This window comes from Sprattus sprattus, assembly GCF_963457725.1.
Source record: "Sprattus sprattus genome assembly, chromosome: 10".
Classification (NCBI taxonomy): Eukaryota; Metazoa; Chordata; class Actinopteri; order Clupeiformes; family Clupeidae; genus Sprattus; species Sprattus sprattus.
The window spans coordinates 2,462,605-2,482,604 of record NC_137908.1 but is presented as its reverse complement, the minus strand read 5'-3'; the positions used below and the strand labels follow the sequence as shown (position 1 = coordinate 2,482,604).

General features: G+C 45.0%; 2 protein-coding genes across 2 annotated transcripts in view; one reads left to right on the top strand and one right to left on the bottom strand.

The window, feature by feature from the left end:
- Positions 1-1,470: 1,470 nt before the first annotated feature.
- il10 (interleukin 10) lies at positions 1,471-3,202 on the top strand (the record flags this gene model as incomplete). The annotated part of the gene is made up of 5 exons (XM_080846231.1): positions 1,471-1,772; positions 1,921-1,980; positions 2,181-2,342; positions 2,929-2,991; positions 3,104-3,202. The coding sequence occupies exons 1-5, from the start codon at positions 1,605-1,607 to the stop codon at positions 3,200-3,202; spliced, it is 552 nt and encodes a 183-aa protein (XP_080702357.1). The 5' UTR covers positions 1,471-1,604.
- A 12,816-nt stretch (positions 3,203-16,018) lies between these two features.
- The window catches only part of mapkapk2a (MAPK activated protein kinase 2a), a 70,024-nt gene continuing 66,042 nt past the window's right edge, over positions 16,019-20,000 (bottom strand). Inside the window, exon 10 of the mRNA XM_080846034.1 lies at positions 16,019-18,163. Coding sequence (XP_080702160.1) covers positions 17,993-18,163 — 171 coding nt within the window. The 3' untranslated portion in view covers positions 16,019-17,992. The remainder of the gene's footprint in view (positions 18,164-20,000) is intronic.

Here is a 20,000-nt window from a genome sequence, read left to right as displayed (position 1 = left end):
ACGAGAGGAAAAAAAACAGGCGGGCAGACCTGCTTTTTTGAAAGCCTAGAAGACAGTGTGTTTGTGGACAGACTGAGAAAACTCCACTATGCATGTGCACACACACATACACACACGCACACACATTGTCTTACACATACACACACACACACACACACACACACACTAACCCACATGGACTTACACATACACACACACTCACGCACATGGACTCACACATACACACACACACACACATACTGTACACACACACACACACACACTCACGCACATGGACTCACACATACATGCCCCTTGGAAAACCTAGGACAAAGTCTGTGTTAAGCCAGAGTGCCTATATTATATTTAATCATAGACAACACATAGCCCAATTCAATACAAAAAAAAATATCTAAATTAAATTAATCGCATATATGAATTTGGGTTTATAAATCAGATTTGCCATTGACGTTCAGTGACAAACTAGTATTGGCAGTGTGATGTTCGCCACAGATATGTCAGATACTTCAATGAACTTTATTTAACGAATAAATCTTTTTTTTCTTTATTCCTGATTAACCCATTTCATGGTCTGTCATAAACTAGCGAACTAATTACCTAAGGTAACGTCAGGTCAACCTTAAACCAAGAACTGATGAACTTGACAACGTTTGTCACAAAAAACGCTGGGCCTTAAAACTGCTCAAATGCAAAAAAAAAAAAAAGATATAGTATAGTTGAATATCAGTTTATTCAGTTAGAATATTTTTTCAAATTATCTTTCAGTATTTCTCGTTTCTGAAGATCTGGAATTCTCTAGAAACAACGTGACGAATACAAATAATCCAAGACGAGGCAGTAGATTTAACATTCAACTACCAATACAGCCCAACTGATTCCACATCAAAGCCGCGCAGTGAGAGAAATACGAAATATTAACGCATTGAAGACTGCCCACTATTTTCTACAGGTCACAATTCAAATCCATCCAATGTAGCCGGTCACATATGGGGTCATGGGGTATCATTAATCTGCGGTACCAAATACCTAATTTATCTTAATTAACGCGTTCTCTTTTGGCAACCCTAATTATTATTTTAATTTTTTTTGTGGCACCCAATCAATAGTTCACCTCAAAGCACCATATTACACCTACTTGCCAAATGATTTGTACCAGAGCATGCACTGACAGAATTTCCCATGAAATGAAATGAAGTGAAAAAAGGTTATAGATTTGAATATGATATTATACTCAGATATGAAAATGCAAAAAAAGAGAGGAACATTTCTGTCACCAGTTGTAAAACTAAACTAAACTTAACCATTAATCACTTCAGAAATCGCTGATATTGATAAAAAGCGATGCTGCGTGTTTATTGGGCTATATTTAACTATTCATGAAAATTCCGTTTTCATCATCAATGATGACAGGTAACCCCAAGACTGCCAGGAATTGGCAACCCCCCCTCCGCATTTTTTTCTACAGGAAGAATCTGTCGATACGTCTTTCGTCTATATAAGCAACAGTCAGTGAAGTCAGACTTCAAGCAGCATATTCAGAATCATCAAGGAAAAATAAGACATCTTCAGCAAGTCATTTTTAAGACGAGACAGACAAAGCTACAATGTTCACCACAAACCTCATCCTGGGCTCTCTTCTTCTGTTGGTGCTCTGTCGTTCTGCTGTCACTAGGAAGGTGGACTGCAAGGAGCGATGCTGTCTTTTTGTGGAGAACGTCCCGGGGAAATTAAAGAACCTCCGTGTCTTATTTCAAGACATCAAGGGTTATTATGTAAGTAATTCCCTTCCGAGAGAGACTTAATACAGACAGTATTTTGCACCTGTTGCGAAGACATTTCTGAAAGCGCAACACGTGAATGCTTCGGTGGCTTGTTGTATGAATGTGCAAATATCAAAGATCGTTTCAATGTTCTTTTCAGGAAGACAATGATGATCTGGACTCGGTGTTACTGGATGACGGAGTGTTCCAGAACTTCAAGGTGAGTGGTAGTTTTAGAAACGGCAACCTCGTTGTTTCTCGTTTTCAGTCCAATCATTGTTTTTGTGGTATCGGTGAATACGGCACGCGTTGTCTCCTTTGAACGCGTCGTCTCCAGTGCTGAAGTTGAAAAGGATTGTGTAGGCTCGTGTGAACAGGAGAAACTGGGGGTTGTAAACGCTCATCATTCTCTCTCTGCAGAGCCGATATGGATGCCACGCTGTCAACGATGTCTTGCGATTCTACCGGGACACCGTTCTGCCAGCTGCGATGAATGACACTCTGAAAAATGAACAGTTCAAATTATCGATCGACTCGATTGGACAGACTTTCAAAACTCTAATGCGAGACATACTGTCCTGCGTAAGTAGTTTGGATTTAATCATACATCAAACCATTAATAGTCGTTGCTATGTGACTTTAATGTAGACTACATACCAGTGAAAATACATAAACTGATGATCTTTATTTACAATCTGTCAGGCTCATCAATAAGGCACTTGTCATCAAACCATTCATAAAAAAATAGAATATAGCCTATTTGGCTCATCACAACAAGTGTCTCAGAGGAAACTATTTGACTTTCTGGACAATTATTTTGTAATAGCTCTTAACGATAATACATGCCTCTACAAATAATTGATACATTTCAAAACACTGCAGTTTAAAGAAATTATATTTTCATATCAACATATCATTCTTTATGCCTGTGCCAGACTGAAACATCAAGCAGTCATTTGGGAACTGAAAAGCAGGTTATGCGCTGAATGACAGACGTCAGTGTGTGTGTGTGTGTGTGTGTGTGTGTGTGTGTGTGTAGTCATTCAGGCTGGGTTGTGTGAGGACTGATACTCCAGGGATTATTAGGCATTGAACGGATGAACAACTCGACGATCTGACAGAAAGAGATCAAAACTGATATTTTTCTTTTTTCTTTTATCTTGAACAGAGAAACTACTTTTCTTGCGTGGAGCCATTTGACATCAAAAACATTGTGAATTCTTATAATGGGGTAAGAAATATATACCACACGAAAAGCTATTCAAGAATTGTGATGGGTTCACTCATATTATCAGTTATGGTATTTCCAGTCGTTTTAATGAAAATGCTCTTCTTCTTTGTAGATGGAGGAGAGTAAAGGCATGTACAAGGCCATGGGTGAGCTGGATGTACTGTTTAACTACATCGAAGAGTATCTGGCGTCAAAGAGACGGAAGCATTGATGGGGATGGTCTGAACTAACCTTTGACCAGTGGAAGTCTTGAAGGACATAACGAATAGACTCACACCAGGAACTCCACACTAACAGCTGGGTGGTCTGCTATTTCGTTTCTGGGGACACGGATTAAGTGTGTGTGTGTGTGTGTGTGTGTGTGTGTGTGTGTGTGTGTTAATTTATTTCTGTTAAACAAAAGTGAAGCTGTAATTGTCATATTGACCTCTGCATTGATGCTGCATCAACCTGGCCTGTTACTTGAAAGTCAACACATTGTTATATACTGGGACCAGAGAAACGTTGCCACGGTAACCCTACACCAGTGTAATAATTGCATAATATTATTTAATTTAATTTAATTTAATTTAATTTAATTTAAGAATTTAATGAAACCGAACTGCCTCTGTATTTATATTTGTACCGAATTCATCTCAAAATAAATTATATTTATGCTAACATTTGTTCAGGTTTGTTTTATGTGTTAAAAGTAAGAGTGAGAAAAGACAGCTAGAAAAAAAAACAGCAAAGAAAAGCAGGAAAAGTCTCCGTCCTTCTCTCTCTCACACACACTCACACACACACACACACACACACACACACACACACACACACACACACACACACACACACCGTGCTTAGGATCTTTGGTCACCCAGGACATCTCCAAAACCCCTGGGGAGGAGCTATTTCAAGGGGGTGTGGCCAAACCTCACGACTGGCGAATACTGACATAAATACATGGCCTAAATACAAACACAACAAGCACACTTACAAGCACACCAACCATCTGAAATGTACAGTAAAGGCAACCAGACCCATGCAATATTGTACTTGTGAAGAGAAACCACAGCCAATCTTCATAGTCACGGTATGAAATGCTGGGAGGACGACATTTGTTGAGCTTTTTCTGCTCCGTCATGGCTCTTGCAGAAAAGTTGACAGACACAGCGCTTTTTGCCTTCACTGTCAAGAAGGGGGCCAACCAACAGCTCTTGTGGTTGACTAAGCTGTGAAACCACAGGAGTCTGCAGGAAAGCTCGACAAGGTTATACACATTTCTGCTCAAGTCTTCAGTTAAACTGAGTCTTTTGTTTTTTACCCAACACACCCAGATCTCGTCGTTACACCTGCAGCCTGCAGCTGCCTGCCACAGGGTACTCACTCATACAATGTACTCACTCATACAGTGTACTCACTCATACAGTGTACTCACTCATACAGGGTACTCACTCATACAGGGTACTCACTCATACAGGGTACTCACTCAGGGGTTCTCAAACGTTTCACCGTGAGTACCACCTCAGAAAATATTTGGCTGTCAAAGTACCACCATTGTTACTATCATTCACCTTCATGCATTAGGAACTAAGTGTTATTACCTCACTGTAATGCCTGATCAGGAGAATAAGCATGGCTCAGATAAATGACACACTTAAATCATAGGGATCAAGTTGTTTTAAATGATTTTTTATATTAATGATTAATATCCTAGTCATAAAAAATGGGAAAACTGTCTGAGTACCACCAAAAGGGAGCCGCGTACCACCAGTGGTACACGTACCACAGTTTGAGAACCACTGTACTAACTCATACAGGGTACTCAAAGTCAAAGTAGCGTTATTGTCAATTACTTTATGTCAAGACATACAAAGTAATCGAAAGAACGTTTCCCACTCTCCCCACGGTGAAACATATAAAGTGCACAGGCACAACAGACAAACATTTCATAGTACTAAGTAGACAAGTATACAGACAAGACATTACATAACACTAAGTAGTATGTACTCACTCATTCATGTACTCACTCATTCATGTACTTGCTTCACACTCCTGTGACTACCTGGCATGCTGCCACCTGAGTGTGATGCAAAATCATTCATGCAGTTTGTTTTCCCATGATGTACACACACACACACACACACACACACACACACACACACACACACACACACACACACACACACACACACACACCCAACATCTGCACAGGGAAATTTAGCCAAGGTAAATAAAAAAAAATAAAAAAAGGGGTTACAATGTTCTGGACAGCAATGTGCAATCAAATCAGAAATCTTGAGTCTGACAACGTGTCATCCTCAACAACCCCCACATCAAAAGCTGCAGCAGAATTAGGATGCTGATGTGGTTGACGATGAATTGAACCTGTTTCCGCGCAGAGAACCGGATACATGACACGTGAGTGAAAAGAACAAAGATGTCTTCTTGCACTACAGAGACCTACACCACACACCCGCCGCTTCCTCCTGTCCGAGCAATCTCACCGCAGAGGAGACTTCCACACACACACACACTCACCCCTCACCCTCACCCGTTCTAGAGCAATCTCACCGCAGAGGAGACTTCCACCCCTCACCCCCCACCCTCACCCCCCACCCTCACCCGCTCTAGAGCAATCTCACCGCAGAGGAGACTTCCACACACACACCCCCACCCTCACCCCTCACCCTCACCCGTTCTAGAGCAATCTCACCTCAGAGGAGACTTCCACACACACACCCCCACCCTCACCCCTCACCCCTCACCCTCACCCGTTCTAGAGCAATCTCACCTCAGAGGAGACTTCCACACACACACCCCCACCCTCACCCCTTACCCCCACCCGCTCTAGAGCAATCTCACCGCAGAGGTGAGACACACACACACACACACACACACACACACACACAGCAGAGCACCTTCCAGAGGAGTCACCTACTAGTGCTCTACAAGTGTATTTCTTCAGATTAGGAGTGAGACAGAGGTATGCTGGAGACAGAGGTATTCACAGGTATGCTGGAGACAGGTATTCACAGGTAGGAGTGAGACAGAGGTATTCACAGGTATGCTGGAGACAGGTATTCACAGGTAGGAGTGAGACAGAGGTATTCACAGGTAGGAGTGAGACAGAGGTATTCACAGGTAGGAGTGAGACAGAGGTATTCACAGGTAGGAGTGAGACAGAGGTATTCACAGGTAGGAGTGAGACAGAGGTATTCACAGGTAGGAGTGAGACAGAGGTATTCACAGGTATGCTGGAGACAGGTATTCACAGGTAGGAGTGAGACAGAGGTATTCACAGGTAGGAGTGAGACAGAGGTATTCACAGGTAGGAGTGAGACAGAGGTATTCACAGGTAGGAGTGAGACAGAGGTATTCACAGGTAGGAGTGAGACAGAGGTATTCACAGGTAGGAGTGAGACAGAGGTATTCACAGGTAGGAGTGAGACAGAGGTATTCACAGGTAGGAGTGAGACAGAGGTATTCACAGGTAGGAGTGAGACAGAGGTATTCACAGGTAGGAGTGAGACAGAGGTATTCACAGGTATGCTGGAGACAGGTATTCACAGGTAGGAGTGAGACAGAGGTATTCACAGGTAGGAGTGAGACAGAGGTATTCACAGGTAGGAGTGAGACAGAGGTATTCACAGGTAGGAGTGAGACAGAGGTATTCACAGGTAGGAGTGAGACAGAGGTATTCACAGGTAGGAGTGAGACAGAGGTATTCACAGGTAGGAGTGAGACAGAGGTATTCACAGGTAGGAGTGAGACAGAGGTATTCACAGGTATGCTGGACTAGCTGGACTGCTAGACTGAAATGTAAGCACTCTGCAACTGTAAAATGAAAGGCATTCTTTGTTTGTTTGAGAGTCACCCAGGAAATGGCATAATGTCATGCTAAAATCATGATCATCATGGTGATTTAAGCATGTGTGAGCAGAATCATCAGGGTGATTTAAGCATGTGTTAGCAGTATCAGGGTGATTTAAGCATGTGTTAGCAGAATCATCAGGGTGATTTAAGCATGTGTGAGCAGTATCAGGGTGATTTAAGCATGTGTTAGCAGAATCAGGGTGATTTAAGCATGTGTGAGCAGTATCAGGGTGATTTAAGCATGTGTTAGCAGAATCAGGGTGATTTAAGCATGTGTGAGCAGAATCAGGGTGATTTAAGCATGTGTTAGCAGAATCAGGGTGATTTAAGCATGTGTGAGCAGAATCAGGGTGATTTAAGCATGTGTTAGCAGTATCAGGGTGATTTAAGCATGTGTTAGCAGTATCAGGGTGATTTAAGCATGTGTTAGCAGAATCATCAGGGTGATTTAAGCATGTGTGAGCAGTATCAGGGTGATTTAAGCATGTGTTAGCAGAATCAGGGTGATTTAAGCATGTGTGAGCAGTATCAGGGTGATTTAAGCATGTGTTAGCAGAATCAGGGTGATTTAAGCATGTGTGAGCAGAATCAGGGTGATTTAAGCATGTGTTAGCAGAATCAGGGTGATTTAAGCATGTGTGAGCAGAATCAGGGTGATTTAAGCATGTGTTAGCAGTATCAGGGTGATTTAAGCATGTGTTAGCAGTATCAGGGTGATTTAAGCATGTGTTAGCAGTATCAGGGTGATTTAAGCATGTGTTAGCAGTATCAGGGTGATTTAAGCATGTGTTAGCAGTATCAGGGTGATTTAAGCATGTGTTAGCAGTATCAGGGTGATTTAAGCATGTGTTAGCAGAATCAGGGTGATTTAAGCATGTGTGAGCAGAATCAGGGTGATTTAAGCATGTGTTAGCAGAATCAGGGTGATTTAAGCATGTGTGAGCAGAATCAGGGTGATTTAAGCATGTGTTAGCAGTATCAGGGTGATTTAAGCATGTGTTAGCAGAATCATCAGGGTGATTTAAGCATGTGTTAGCAGAATCATCAGGGTGATTTAAGCATGTGTGAGCAGTATCAGGGTGATTTAAGCATGTGTTAGCAGAATCAGGGTGATTTAAGCATGTGTGAGCAGTATCAGGGTGATTTAAGCATGTGTTAGCAGAATCAGGGTGATTTAAGCATGTGTGAGCAGAATCAGGGTGATTTAAGCATGTGTTAGCAGAATCAGGGTGATTTAAGCATGTGTGAGCAGAATCAGGGTGATTTAAGCATGTGTTAGCAGTATCAGGGTGATTTAAGCATGTGTTAGCAGTATCAGGGTGATTTAAGCATGTGTTAGCAGTATCAGGGTGATTTAAGCATGTGTTAGCAGTATCAGGGTGATTTAAGCATGTGTTAGCAGTATCAGGGTGATTTAAGCATGTGTTAGCAGTATCAGGGTGATTTAAGCATGTGTTAGCAGTATCAGGGTGATTTAAGCATGTGTAAGCAGAATCATCAGGGAGATTGTGTGAGCAGATTCTGCAGCGTTATCTGTACATTGGCCTCCAGCCAGACTTCACGCAGGCACGCACTGCATAGTCATCTGACACACTGAACTCAGACTGAATCAGCATGCAGATCTGGGTTGTGTGTCTTGATAGATTAGGTTAACGCATCACACACCTCTCTGCAGAGAGATAGAGAAAGATGGAGCACTGTGACAGTCCAACACTTGGCCCACTGACCCCCCCCCCCCTTACTCAGCACTCCCTGTGCAAGTAGTTGGTTTGATGTTTTTTTTTTTTTTCACACCTGTATGGTGTTTAAATTCAGGATTTTTTAGGATTTGTTGACAAAATGTTCGTCCGCATGTTGGAGTTGCAGGACTCGTCTGTATGTTGGAAATGGACTTGTATGGAGTGGTGGAGCTCATCTGTATGTTGGAGTTGCACATGCGTGTGTGTGTGTGTGTGTGTGTGTGTGTGTGTGTGTGTGTGTGTGTGTGTGTGTGTGGTGCTGGGGCATCTCACTTGAGCTTCCCTTTTCTCTAGAGCAACTTTTTTTTTCGCAGGATGCACTTTCTCTTACAAAAGCTGGCCATGTCACTCACCCATGCAGGGCGTATTTCACTAAAACAGTCTCAGCTTCAGTTTCATTTTGAATGCTTTTTGCTGACACAGGGGGCCGTCCATTTAAAGCAGAGATTAGTAATACTAAAACCTGCTACGTTCGTGACAGTACATTCCCAGACTAACCATGCTAAAAGTTATAATAGTCATAATTAAGTTTAATAGTCCCATGAACATGCATGTTACATGGACACAAACAATTTAACCTCAATAATGAATTAATTAGTTAGATCCTCACGTTTAGAGTGTCCATCAGCTTTAAAGGATGATGATAAATACATTTAACCATGGGGTTGCACATGCACACTTGTGTGGCCAGTTTTATTCCTAATGCTAGTCACACTGTCCAGTTTTATTCCTAATGCTAGTCACACTGTCCAGTTATATTCCTAATGCTAGTCACACTGTCCAGTTTTATTCCTAATGCTAGTCACACTGTCCAGTTATATTCCTAATGCTAGTCACACTGTCCAGTTATATTCCTAATGCTAGTCACACTGTCCAGTTACATTCCTAATGCTAGTCAAACTGGCAAAGTCAAGACAAAAAGCTGTCTGCAGACCTTCACACGTTTGAATTATAGGTAGACACCATACTGTTCCCTTTCCTTACACGCCCCACCTTACACCTTGAACCAGACCCCCAGACACACTAGTTATGTTAAGTTGTGTATTCCACCTTCCTATAACTCAAATGTAACCTGTATACCAGATGAAGAACAACATATACTGTACCAACCGCTACGTGTGGTGAGGGAACAGAGCAAGGAGTGATGCTGGGAAATTGAAGAATCTTCGCCACCTTTGAAAACAAGGCCAACACAGAAGAGACACTACACTATGGACCATATCTCCTCATCACCTATGAAAACAAGGCCAACACAGAAGAGACACTTCACTATGGACCATATCTCCTCATCACCTATGAAAACAAGGCCAACACAGAAGAGACACTTCACTATGGACCATATCTCCTCATCACCTATGAAAACAAGGCCAACACAGAAGAGACACTTCACTATGGACCATATCTCCTCATCACCTATGAAAACAAGGCCAACACAGAAGAGACACTTCACTATGGACCATATCTCCTCATCACCTATGAAAACAGGGCCAACACAGAAGAGACACTTCACTATGGACCATATCTCCTCATCACCTATGAAAACAAGGCCAACACAGAAGAGAGACTACACCTTGGACCATATCTCCTCATCACCTTTTCTTCTCTTTCTCAGTCGTAGCGTGCGCGCTCCAGGCCTGTTGCATAGAATACGCAGAATAAAACGACCCACCCTACCCATACAGTGAAAACCCAGATCACCCTGTACTTTGTGGCGACAAGAGAGCAGAGAGTTCTCTAGAAATGACTTTTAGGCAGATAAGACACAGAAAGTGTGTTCCAGCTTACACACATGACTCATCCCCTCACAGAACAGAGGCCGAGGAGGGCAGAGGCACCACCCCAGAGACACGGTTCACACACACACACACCTCACACACACACACACACACACACACACACACACACACACACACACACACACACACACACACACAACACACAAACACACAAACACACAAACACACAAACACACACACACACACACACACACACACACACACACACACACACACACACACACACACACACACACACACACACACACACAAACACACACACACACACACACACACACAAGCGCGGAGACACTGTTCACACCTCACACACACACACATCCCAACTCAGATACACGGCCCACACCTCAGAAACACAAACATCCCAACGCAGAGACACGGCTCACACCTCACACACACACACACACACACACAAGCTTGGAGACACGGCTCACACCTCTGACCCAGAAACACCCAAACTCAGAGGCACGGTTAACACCTCAGAGACACAAACATCCCAACTCAGGCTTTTTTTTATCCCGTTTACACAGAGCCATGTCAAGAAAAACTGCTGAACGACTTCTCTACCACCTGAAATCACTGTTACCACAGCACCCAAACAAGACTAGTAAGAATCGGGCAGTTCGCCAGAGCCCTAGATTGTGTTAAGTTACCGTTTTGAAACTTCCGTCTATAATACGTCAGAATTGCTCAAATAGGCTATTGCTGACACTTTCAAAAACCGTTTTATAACAATGGTCTGATGCAAAAGGATTGAACAGTGATAGTTTAAAGCTTCTTTCATGTTGTTGCTGCTATGAAGTGACCCAACAGGGTTTACGTGGGACAATTGTCCACACAAACATGGAACAACTTCTCTACCACATGAAATCACTGTTACCACAGCACCCAAACAGGACTAGTAAGAATCGGGCAGTTCGCCAGAACCCTAGATTGTGTTAAGTTACCGTTTTGAAACTTCCGTCTATAATACGTCAGAATTGCTCAAATAGGCTATTGCTGACACTTTCAAAAACCGTTTTATAACAATGGTCTGATGCAAAAAGATTGAACAGTGATAGTTTAAAGCTTCTTTCATGTTGTTGCTGCTATGAAGTGACCCAACAGGGTTTACGTGGGACAATTGTCCACACAAACATGGAACAACTTCTCTACCACATGAAATCACTGTTACCACAGCACCCAAACAGGACTAGTAAGAATCGCACAGTTTGCTCATATAGGCTATTGCTGACACTTTTTAAACCCGGTAGTTAACAACGGTCTGATGCAAAAAGATTTTACAGTGATAGATTAAAGTGTGGCTTGTTAATGTCATCCCTTTTCTAACCAGCTTCTTTCATGTTGTTGCTGTTATGAAGTAACCAAACGAGGTTCACGCGGGGCAATGACGTCATCGGGTTATAAAAGTGTGCGGATCAGGTGTCCACACAAACATGGATCGGCTGGCGTGGACCGGAATTCACACCTCACAGACACACACACACACCCCCACTTAGAGACACGACACACACCCCACCTAAGCTGGTAATGGACTCACCCGTCCTAGGTTTCGTGAGGACATCGGCATTGCTGTGATAGACAGAAAATGCATCACATTGCATCACTACAAAATGACCACTACATAGGCTAGGTGCACGAAATACTCAGTGTGGGCTGTTTGTTTCCTGTTTAGACAGGTGTGTTTGAACCTGCCACTATTCTGAATTTAATTAGTGTCTACACGTCCTTCTTTATCGTAACGCTGATTCACTAGGTGCAACACCTAACCAAGTCCGAGTAGACGCTAAGTACATTCAGAATAGCGGCAGGTTCAAATACACCTGGCTAAACAGGAAACAAACAGCCCACACTGAGTATTTCGTGCACCTAGCCCATTGCATTGAGAATGTTATACGGTCACAATAAAGGAACAGCAGCTGCACTGAACTGAATGTTACTGATGTGGTGAACAGTGCTTTATATCTTATACCTGACACAATACCCATTGAAAGCACACACACACACACATGACCAATCAGGGGCCTGTATCTGGCCTGGGGTCACTATGCAACGCCAATGGGAACTGTGCAGTATCTTACCTTTGACCAATGGGAACTCTGCAGTATCCTACCTTTGACCAATGGGAACTGTGCAGTATCTTACCTTTGACCAATGGGAACTGTGCAGTATCCTACCTTTGACCAATGGGAACTGTGCAGTAGCCTTCCTTTGACCAATGGGAACTGTGCAGTATCTTACCTTTGACCAATGGGAACTGTGCAGTATCTTACCTTTGACCAATGGGAACTGTGCACTATCTTACCTTTGACCAATAGGAACTGTGCAGTATCCTACCTTTGACCAATGGGAACTGTGCAGTATCTTACCTTTGACCAATGGGAACTCTGCAGTATCCTACCTTTGACCAATGGGAACTCTGCAGTATCCTACCTTTGACCAATGGGAACTGCGTAAGACATTCCCTCTGGCCAATGGGAAAAGTGAAAAGTGCTGTATCCTATCTTTGGCCAATGTGAGCTGTGCAAGTCCTTCCTCTGGCCTGTGTCATGTCATGTCGATGTCATTTACTAAAGAGAATGCTATGAACTCTCAGATAGAGTTCTATGCTATAATACTCAATGCAGATAGAGTTCTATGCTATAATACTCAATGGAGATAGAGCTCTATGCTATAATACTCAATGCAGATAGAGCTCTATGCTATAATACTTAATGCAGATAGAGCTCTATGCTATAATACTCAACGCAGATAGAGCTCTATGCTATAATACTCAATGGAGATAGAGCTCTATGCTATCATACTCAATGCAGATAGAGCTCTATGCTATAATACTCAACGCAGATAGAGCTCTATGCTATAATACTCATTGCAGATAGAGCTCTATGCTATAATACTCAATGGAGATAGAGCTCTATGCTATCATACTCAATGCAGATAGAGTTCTATGCTATAATACTCAATGCAGATAGAGCTCTATGCTATAATACTCAACGCAGATAGAGCTCTATGCTATAATACTCAATGGAGATAGAGCTCTATGCTATAATACTCAACGCAGATAGAGCTCTATGCTATAATACTCAATGGAGATAGAGCTCTATGCTATAATACTCAACGCAGATAGAGCTCTATGCTATAATACTCAATGGAGATAGAGCTCTATGCTATAATACTCAATGCAGATAGAGCTTGTCTGCCTGTAATACTAAACAAATCTGATGGAACCGCATATTGATGTTTTCCTGGCCTGATTGGTTGTTGCATGCTGGTTCTCATGTGAGCATAGAAATGCTCATATAGGGGACTGATGGAACTGGAAATATTGCTATTCTGTTGTTGTAAGACATTAACTCCTTATTTTGTATCTGCAACTCATTTTGGATGTGTACTCTGTCTGTCTCACTGAGACCTGGACCAATGGCACGTGACCGCCCCGCCCCCCCCCATATAGCCTCTTACCTGCTAAAACCCTTTGTACCCTGGTATCACCCCCCTCCCCCCATAGGTGAACCCCTCACCACACTGTCTCCCCCTTTCTCTCACCTAAAGGCTGTGGTCATCCCCTCCCCTATTGTATTCTACCTGACTGAAATAACTGCCAACACATTCTACCATCAGGTAGGCCTTTCTCTAAGCACCAGCTGAGAGGGGGTCTACATGCCGAAATAAACGACAGAAACCTGACTTCAACTCTCCGGTCCCTTCTTCAACTTTAGCTGCTCATACAAAATAAGAAGTTAATGCCTTACAACAACAGAATAGCAATATTTCCAGTTCCATCAAATCAGTATCCCAGTGGGGAAACATTGTCTATGGAATTTAGGTGGAAATTACAAACTCAGAATTCCTGTTGCTTTAGTCATGTCTTTGCGTCACACAGTTTGAGTAAAAGTTTGGGGCAGACTGATTGAATGGCGAGGACAAAACCACAGCATGACGCCAGAGGAATGCCAGTTCTGCATTGAAGTTCCTGTTACGTGGATAGTGCCTAGAAGTGAACCTACGTTTTAACGCTAAAAGTCTGGCAGGGCAGGGAGAGTTCAACGCAACAGCTTTCTGTTATGGGTTGTTATATGTTAACAGGTTACCTCCTTTCTCAATTTATTTTTAAATAATAATAATAAAAAAACATTTGCCTAACATGTCCGCTAGTACACCAACCAGGGCTAATATCTAGTTTCATCATCACTGAGCATTGCTTTATTTTAAACTCCAGCTCACACACCCCCACACACACACACACACACTCATTTAGCAAGACGTGCTAGTCTGCACCTCCATCCCAGCTGTCCCTAAATGAATCAGACAGCAGATGAATGAAACCTACGAGACACGCTTGGGTCTACTCTCACAGTTGAAGGGGGGCAGCCCCCCCCATCCAAACCACCTGAGCACAGAACGATGAATAAGCATTTACCAAACAGATCACAGATGACTCAGTGTTTACCGTCTACCCTCTACGACCTGTGGAGGAACAGACCTCTGATGGTCCCTAGACCCTCACATTTACATTAATCTACTCATTCCACACAGTTTTGCCCACTTATAGCATTTACGTGTGTGTGTGTGTGTGTGTGTGGTGTGTTTATGCGTGCGTGCGTGCGTGCGTGTGTGCGTGATTGTACGTGCATGCGTGTGTGTGTGTGTGCATGGTTCCCCACAGTTTTGCCGACTTATAGCATTTACGTGTGTGTGTGTGTGTGGTGTGTTTATGCGTGCGTGCGTGTGATTGTGCGTGCGTGTGCATGGTTCCCGACAGTTTTGCCGACTTATAGCATTTACGTGTGTGTGTGTGTGTGTGTGTGTGTGTGTGTGTGTGTGTGTGTGTGTGCATATATGGTTCACCTGAGCTTAGGGATAATGAAAGCAGCCCCTGTTGTGAGATGATGATGGTGCGGTCATGGGGCGCCTCTGTTTCCAGCTCATGAGGCCGACCACAGGTGCAGCGCTCACACACTCACTCACTCACTCACACACTCACTCACTCACACACACACACACACACACACTCCCTCACTCACTCACACGGGAAAAGCCTCCTGACAAACACAGCAGCCGTGCGCAGGGCTCACCAGGACGTGTGTGTGTGTGTGTGTGTGTGTGTGTGTGTGTGTGTGTGTGTGTGTGTGTGATGGACCCCGTGGGGAAAGCACCTGTTTCATCAGAAGAAAGTCACCATTCATTCACAGACAACAGATTCTTTTAGTTTTTTTTTTTTTTTTTTAATCCAAAGTTGAAGCAGAATGAGACATACATACAAACATACGTACAGCAGTTGGACACACACACACACACACACACACACACACACACACACACACACAGAGAAAAAAAAACCTTGACTCTCCATTTTACAGGACTGGAGACATGCGACATATTCGGACACGGCCACTGCTTTAACCGCAGAGGAAAAAAAAGAAGAAGAAAAAAAAAAAAGAGAGACTAATTTAAAACATCTCCGAAAGAAACAACGGTAGTGTCCAGTTTAGCCTGGTCAACCCACAGAAGGACTAGAAACACTGGATTATAATTCTGCTGATATGAATGACAGACGTAAACACAGCCTGCGAACTTCAAACAGTACTTCTCAACAACCCTTTTCATCCAATCAGTCAACATTTCGACACACTGCCACGCCCCCCCCCCCCCCCCCCCCCCGCCCCCCAAAAGAGCCCATAATGCATAGCGTGTACGCAGTACTGGTGTCATTTCCCAATCGAAGCTGGCAGGTGCTCGAGTGGTCTGAGGGCAGATCAGGCACGGATTCGTTCGAGACGCGAGCGCCCCGCCAGACACACTCCTTCCTGTCTAGACAGCCCCTGGGGTCAAAGGTCAAATACTGAAGGCGAGGCTGACACACACACACACAGGTGTTTTCACTTCATATTAAACACTGAAGGAGGTGAGGGGTACCAGGAGTGTGACGTCTGGGGGGGGGGGGGGGGGTTCCAGCGGAACACCTCCCGTACACACCCTACTCTCCCACTTTGGATCTTATCCGTGTTTCAAGCGTCTAAACACGACTGGAGAACAAAATCACAAATGCATAGCACTGACACAGGACGTGCCGAGGTACATCATCATCATCACGAGGACTTGGGGTATGAAAGATAGATATCTCTATATGTAATAAAATATAGTCACCACTGAAGAATCACCCATCTGGAGAGAGGACAGAGAGCACTTGAACAAAGCATTATATTATTGACTACAACAAACATGTACCAGAGAACACCATGTCCCAGAAGGCATCAGACTACAACATGTACCAGAGAACACCATGTCCCAGAAGGCATCAGACTACAACATGTACCAGAGAACACCATGTCCCAGAAGGCATCAGACACTGAAACGGGCGTGGCCCAGATCTGGCCCACAGGCGGGTCATCTGTGGAGTGAACGAGGAGGATCGTCAACACCCGTCTGACACCGCCAGTACACAGGAACGAGGGGGGGGGGGGGGGGGGGTGCTCACCACAACAACCAATAGGAAGAGAGGAGGGGGGTGCTTGAGGGCTTCACATTAAACCCAGTCTGAGAGTGCGTCTACATTCCATGGGTCGTCTTAATAAAAATACATTTTCCTAGATCTGCAAGTTAGTGACAGTAGCAATCTGATATATTTAGCCCCCCCCCCCCCCCCCCCCCCCCCCAAACACAATCATACAAGTGCATGGACAGACTCACAAAGTATTTCAGTATGGCAAAGGAGCGCATAGGTTTTCAGCGAGGGAGGGGGGGCAGGGATCAAGGGGTCTTGGCTTTGTGCATTTGCAGTTGGAGCAGGCCACCTCTACCCCCCCTACCACCCCCCCCCCACCCCCACCTAACTGCCTAATGCAACAGGGGCCCCAAACCCAATGAGATCATGCTACCATGGTGCGTTACCGCGTCTGTCTGTCTGTCTGTCTGTCTGTCTGTCTGTCTGTCTGTCTGTCTGTCTGTCTGTCTGTCTGTCTGTCTGTCTGTCTGTCTGTCTGTCTGTCTGTCTGTCTGTCTGTCTGTCTGTCTGTCACAACCCTTACAACAAAGAAATTGATAAAATGTGGAAAAGCGGACTCTAAAAACACAAAGCAAATGAAGGCTGCTGCGTGGGTTTCTCCCTCGCTCCTGATCCTTTGCCTTTACCTTTACCCAGAATTCAGCAGGATGCAGGAAGTGAACACTCACGCCTTCCCAGAGTGCCACAGTGGCTGATCAGTTAGAATAGTGAAGCTATAAAAAGAAATGCATTTTTTTTTTTTAAATGAAAGAAAGAAAAGAAAGAAAAAAAATAAACATTCGTCGGGAAAAACTTCATATCCTGGCATTTTCATAAAACTCATGCAGTCTGTTGCCCAGGATATAGTTGAGTTATTGCTTCCTTTTCTTAAAAGATTTCCATATACGTACGTATGCATAGTGTGTGTGTTTTTGTGTGTGTGTGTGTGTGTGTGTGTGTGTGTGTGTGGGCGCGCATATCCTTCTTCTATAGAATAAAGCTAAGTGTGTATACGTGTGAGTGTGTGTGTGTGTGTGTGTGTGCATGCATGTCCTCTTCTTTAGAGCGTGTGTTTCAGCCTGAGCGACTGCAGGTAGGTGTGTGTGTGTGTGTGTGTGTGTGTGTGTTCTTCAGAGCGCAGGGGTCTGTGTGTCGGGGTCTGTATTCTCTGTGCAGGTGGCTGCGGTGTTGATCTTCTTCCTCCTCTTCATCAGCAGAGGGTTTGTGGATTCCTTGATGGTCTTGATCTTGATCTGGTCGTAATCCACACGCATAGTGGCCAAGGCACTCGTCATCTCCTCCTAAACACACACACACACACACACACACGGGAGGATGTTACTGGTAATCAAAAGATAATCAAAAAAGAAAGGAAGGAGAGAGATATGTATGTATGTGCGTGTGTGTGTGTGTGTGTGTGTGTGGGGGGGGGGGGGGTTACTCAAGAGACAGAGGAGTGAAAGGGTGTGTGTGTGTGTGTGTGTGTGTGTGTGTGTTACTCATGGAGGGTGGCGGATGTGCACGGACAGACAGAGAGCAAAGTATGATCTAAGCCATCACGGCCCGCTGCGTCAACCAGACCTGATCACCACACTGACCCCAACCCTTGACCTCCACCTTGTGACCCTAACCCTCCACCTTGACCTCCACCTTGTGACCCCAACCCTAACCCTCACCTCCACCTTGTGACCCTCACCCTAACCCTCCACCTTGTGACCCCAACCCTAACCCTCCACCTTGTGACCCTAACCCTCCACCTTGACCTCCACCTTGTGACCCCAACCCTAACCCTCACCTCCACCTTGTGACCCTCACCCTAACCCTCCACCTTGTGACCCTAACCCTCACCTCCACCTTGTGACCCTCACCCTAACCCTCACCTCCACCTTGTGACCCTAACCCTAACCCTCACCTCCACCTTGTGACCCTAACCCTAACCCTCACCTCCACCTTGTGACCCTAACCCTAACCCTCCACCTTGTGACCCTAACCCTTGACCTCCGCCTTGTGACCCTAACCCTCACCTCCACCTTGTGACCCTAACCCTAACCTTGTGACCCTAACCCTAACCCTCACCTCCACCTTGTGACCCTAACCCTCCACCTTGTGACCCTAACCCTAACCCTAACCCTTGACCTCCACCTTGTGACCCTCACCCTAACCCTCACCTCCACCTTGTGACCCTAACCCTCCACCTTGTGACCCTAACCCTCACCCTTGACCTCCACCTTGTGACCCTAACACTCACTCTTGACCTCCACCTTGTGACCCTAACACTCACTCTTGACCTCCACCTTGTGACCCTAACACTCACTCTTGACCTCCACCTTGTGACTCTAACCCTAACCCTAACCCTCCACCTTGTGACCCCAACCCTAACCCTCCACCTTGTGACCCTAACACTCACTCTTGACCTCCACCTTGTGACTCTAACCCTAACCCTAACCCTCCACCTTGTGACCCCAACCCTAACCCTCCACCTTGTGACCCTAACCCTCCACCTTGACCTCCACCTTGTGACCCCAACCCTAACCCTCACCTCCACCTTGTGACCCTCACCCTAACCCTCCACCTTGTGACCCTAACCCTCCACCTTGTGACCCTAACCCTCACCTCCACCTTGTGACCCTCACCCTAACCCTCACCTCCACCTTGTGACCCTAACCCTCACCTCCACCTTGTGACCCTAACCCTAACCCTCACCTCCACCTTGTGACCCTAACCCTAACCCTCACCTCCACCTTGTGACCCTAACCCTAACCCTTGACCTCCGCCTTGTGACCCTAACCCTCACCTCCACCTTGTGACCCTAACCCTAACCCTCCACCTTGTGACCCTAACCCTAACCCTTGACCTCCGCCTTGTGACCCTAACCCTCACCTCCACCTTGTGACCCTAACCCTAACCCTCCACCTTGTGACCCTAACCCTAACCCTCACCTCCACCTTGTGACCCTAACCCTCCACCTTGTGACCCTAACCCTAACCCTAACCCTTGACCTCCACCTTGTGACCCTCACCCTAACCCTCACCTCCACCTTGTGACCCTAACCCTCCACCTTGTGACCCTAACCCTCACCCTTGACCTCCACCTTGTGACCCTAACCCTCACCCTTGACCTCCACCTTGTGACCCTAAC